Source organism: Sorex araneus, chromosome 8 (genome assembly GCF_027595985.1).
Source record: "Sorex araneus isolate mSorAra2 chromosome 8, mSorAra2.pri, whole genome shotgun sequence".
In the NCBI taxonomy this organism is placed as follows: Eukaryota; Metazoa; Chordata; class Mammalia; order Eulipotyphla; family Soricidae; genus Sorex; species Sorex araneus.
In genome coordinates this window covers 49228780-49232676 of record NC_073309.1, presented here as the reverse complement: position 1 = coordinate 49232676, position 3897 = coordinate 49228780, and the positions used below count along the sequence as shown (strand labels likewise).

General features: G+C 56.8%; 1 protein-coding gene across 1 annotated transcript; it reads right to left on the bottom strand.

The window, feature by feature from the left end:
- Window positions 1–389: 389 nt before the first annotated feature.
- Window positions 390–3897, bottom strand: PPM1N (protein phosphatase, Mg2+/Mn2+ dependent 1N (putative)). The gene is made up of 5 exons (XM_055146456.1): window positions 2977–3897; window positions 986–1103; window positions 811–916; window positions 661–722; window positions 390–403 (listed from the first exon to the last, which is right to left on the bottom strand). Exons 1-5 carry the CDS (start codon window positions 3895–3897, stop codon window positions 390–392), a joined length of 1221 nt encoding a protein of 406 aa, XP_055002431.1.

The following is a 3897-nucleotide window of genomic DNA, read 5'->3' as shown; positions in this document are numbered from 1 at the left end:
CAATTCACATTCCTGGCCCTAGACCAGGACCTTCCTCAGAGATGTCCTGCTGTGTAGTGATGCAAGTCTGGGTTTGGTTGGCTGCACTCCTTGCATTTGCTTTTGGGCCACACCAGGAGATGTGGCATGCTCCTAGCTCTGCACTCAGGAATTACTCCAGGCAGTGCTCAGAGGACTATACGGGATGCCGAGGATCGAACCTGGGTCGGCTGCATGCAAGGCAAATGCCCTACCCACTGTACTATCATTCTGGCCCCAGAGACTCATTTCTTGGAGGGTAGTAACCTCTGCCTCTTCATTCCCCTTCCCCCAGCCTCTTAGCACCATGCTTCGGGGCTGTCTATGAGTATGTAGTCCTATATCAGGTAAGTCCCTCATCCCCTCTGACCTCAACTTCCCATCTCTAATGGATGCGGAAGAAACTGGAGTGAGGCTTCCCAGAAAAACATCAGAAAACAGATGCCAGGGCTGGAGCGCTAGTACAGCGAGTAGGGTGTTTGCCTTGCATGCAGCTGACCCGGGTTTGATTCCCCAATCCCATATGGTCCCCCGAGCACTGCTAGGAGTAATTCCTGAGTGCCTGAGCCAGGAGTAACCTCTGTGCATCGCCGGGTGTGACCCAAAAAGAAAAGAAAAAAGAAAAGAAAACCGTTGCCTCACCTCCCAATCGCTCTCCTGAGGCCTGGCAGAGCTGAGAATAAGCTTCAGCGATGACAGTGGCCCTGGAGGGCAGAGGAAAATGCTCAGGAAGGGACCTTCCTGCCCCTTACCCCACCCCACCCCCATTCCATCCACCCCACCCCCACTCACTTGCAGTAGAGCCCTCCTCCAGGAGGTAAATCTGGAATGTCCTCTGAGGTCAGAGTCCTGAAAACCTTGTTCAGGCTGGGGAGTTCCTGGTCAGAGGTACACAGCTCTGAGGAGACAAGGATGGTGGGGAAGCCCCTACCGCTGCCCCGGTTCAGGGCTCCTGGTGCGTGCTCACCAGCTACTCTTCTGCCCAGAGCTGCATCCAGCGCCACTTCCTTTCTGATCGCCTCCTCACAAGGCCTCGGGGCCCCCGGAAAGCAGACCAGGAGGCAGGTCATGTTGTCCAGGCTGCCCTGGAGGTGAAGAAAAGGGGAATCCATGGGATGAGATTGAAAGTTTCAGAGTCCCGCATCCTTGAAAGTGAACATCTCAGGGTTGGAGTGAGAGCACAGCGGGTAGGGTGTTTGCCTTGTATGCGGCCGGCCGGTTCAATCTCCAGCATCCCATATGGTCCCCCCAGCACCGCCGGAGTGATTCCTGAGCACAGAACCAGGAGTATTTCCAAAGAATCACTGGGTGTGCCTGCCCACCCCCCTCACACACACACTCAAAAAAAAAAAAAACACCACCAAAGAAAGAGCGCACTCATCTGTGGAATATAAAGTAGCAGTATGGGAGACTAACACCCAAGAGTAGTAGAGATAAGAACTAGGAGGTCTGCTTCACAGCTTGGAAACTGGCCTCACATGCTGGCGGAAAAGGCAGCTCAGATAGAGAAAGGAACACCAAGTAGAGGATGTTGGGAGGACCCACTGGGATTGAAAGCTGCGTGCTGAAAGTAGACTATAGACGGAATATGATGGCCACTCAATACCTCTATTACAAACTACAACATCCAACAGGAGACAGAACAAAAGGGAATGCCCTGCCGCAGAGGCAGGGTGGGGGGGGGTGGAGTGTGGGTGGTGGGAGGGACACTGGGAACATTGGTGGAGGAAGATGGACACTGATGGAAGGATGTAAACGAAATGCAAACATGAAAGTTCATAAGTTTGTAACTGTACCTCACGGTGATTCACTAATAAAAATTAAAAAAAAAAACAACAAAGTCCTCTCTTGGACTCCTTAGATAACGCCCCCTCTTACCTAGCTCATCCTATCATAGAGAACCACGCCTTCTCTGAAGCTCCTCCCACTCCTCTGTCAAAATGTTCCCTTACGATTTTTTGGTGGGGTGGGTGGAGGTCACACACAGCGAAGTTACCTGGATCTGCAGTCTGCAGTCAGGATTTACTCCTGGCCATGCTCTGGGGACCATATGGGATACCGGGAATCGAACTTGGGTCAGCCGCGTGCAAGACAAACACCCTCTCTGCTGTACTATCGCGTCAGCCCCACAAGAGTTAGGTTTTTGTTTCGGGACCACACTCACCAATTCTTACTCCTGGCTCTTTGCTCAGGGATCATTCCTGGAGGTGCTCGGATGCTCTGAGGTCCCGGGGGATGGAATCTGGGTCAGCTGAGTACAAGGCAAGCGCCCTATGCTGTCCTATTGCTTGGGCCTCTGTTCTCTTATGCCTGGTACCCACTTCTAAGTCCTGATGCCATCCCAGTCCAAAGGCTACACCACTTCAATCCCTCCCCCTTATCTACTTGGTCCCATTACATTACTTTTGTTCATTTGGGGGTTACACCCTGTGGTACTCAGAGCTTATTTCTGGCTTTGTATGCTCCAGGGTCACTCCTGGCAGTGCCCAGGAGACTATAAGCCCTGTTGAGGACCAAACTGGGATCAGCTGCTTGTCTGGCAAGCATCTTTGCCCCTTAAACTACATCCAACCCCAACTCGGCTTTCTTGCTTCATAGAATCCCCCAGACACTGCCCTCTTCTTATTTTGGCCCTGCGGCCCATCCTTCAGTGGGACCCCCTCCCCTTAGTTCTCCCCTAGTTTTATGATAATTTGATGGAGAGCATCAAAGCTCTCCCTTGGGGCCAGGGAGATAGTATAACTGCTAAGGTTTTTGCCTTGCATAAGGCTACTCCAGGGTCAATCCTTGGCATCCCAAGGGGCCTCTGAGTACCTGCAGGAGTAATTCCTGAGTACAGAGCCGGAGTATCCCCTGAGCACTTCCAGGTGACCCTCTCCCCACCACCACCACCAAAAAAAAGAAAAAAAAACCCTCTGGCTTGTTCCCCTCAGCAACCCCAAGCCCGGGCCCCAGGACCTTGCACAAGCACGTGTCCAGCAGCTGCGCACAGAGAAGCTCTGGGGCCAGGCCCAGTCTGAGGCGTGATGCTACCAGTCCCGTCAAGGCAGAGCCGGACATCGCGTCCCACACGCCATCCGACGCCAGGAGCATGAACTCGTCCTCAGCCCGGCGCGTCAGGGCGGTCACCTCGGGCTCCGCGGAAACCAGCTGCAGCTCAGGGGACCTTCCCGGAGCCTCTTTGTAGGCAAAGTCACCTAGTGCTCTCGACACTGCCAAGGAGCCCTCGAGGCGCCGGCGGCGGATGGTGCCGCCCGCGTCGTGGATGCGCTCGCGTTCCCGGGGCTGGAGGGGCCGGTGGTCCTCGGTGCTGAAAGCCAAGGTCCCGGCGCGGCTCAGCACCGCGCGGGAGTCACCGCAGTGCGCGACGTACAGAAAACGCGGGGAAACCAGCAAGGCCACGGCCGTGGAGCCGCCGGGCTGGCCCCGGGGCCAGAGCGCACGTAGGCGCGCGTCTGCGCTCAGGAAGGCTCTGCGAAGCGCCCGGCAAACGCCGTCGGGCTCGTCCGGCGCGGGGCCCAGCGCCTCCAGCACATGCCCCGGCAGGTGGCGCGCGCCGAAGAGAGCAGCTCGCGCCCCGCCGTGACCGTCCAGGACGGCGAAGAAGGCCCAGCCACGGGGCAGTTCAGGCAGTGCCAGCCTCGCGCAGTGCGCGTCCTCCATGTGTGCGCGCCAGCCCTGCACCGCGCTCGCCCCGAAGCGGAGGCCACCGGACGCCGCCGCACCTCCGTGTGGCTGCTGAGCGCATCGGGGCGCGTCCAGGAAGGACTGCCGCCCGTCGTGAGTCCTGAGCCCTTCCTCTTCTTCCTCTTCCTCCTCCTCCTTTTCCTTTGGAGCTGGCCAGAGAAGACGCTCCAGCAAACGGGCGAGGGCGGCCAT

Bases quoted from the DNA above. Each gene is read 5' to 3' on its own strand.
- PPM1N (XM_055146456.1), bottom strand. From the start codon at position 3,897: ATGGCCGCCCTCGCCCGTTTGCTGGAGCGTCTTCTCTGGCCAGCTCCA. The intron at 1,104-2,976 runs GTCCTGGGGCCC...CTTCACCTCCAG, and splicing joins TGGACACGTGCTTGTGCAAG to GGCAGCCTGGACAACATGAC. The intron at 723-810 runs GTGAGTGGGGGT...TCTGCCCTCCAG, and splicing joins GGAGGAGGGCTCTACTGCAA to GGCCACTGTCATCGCTGAAG.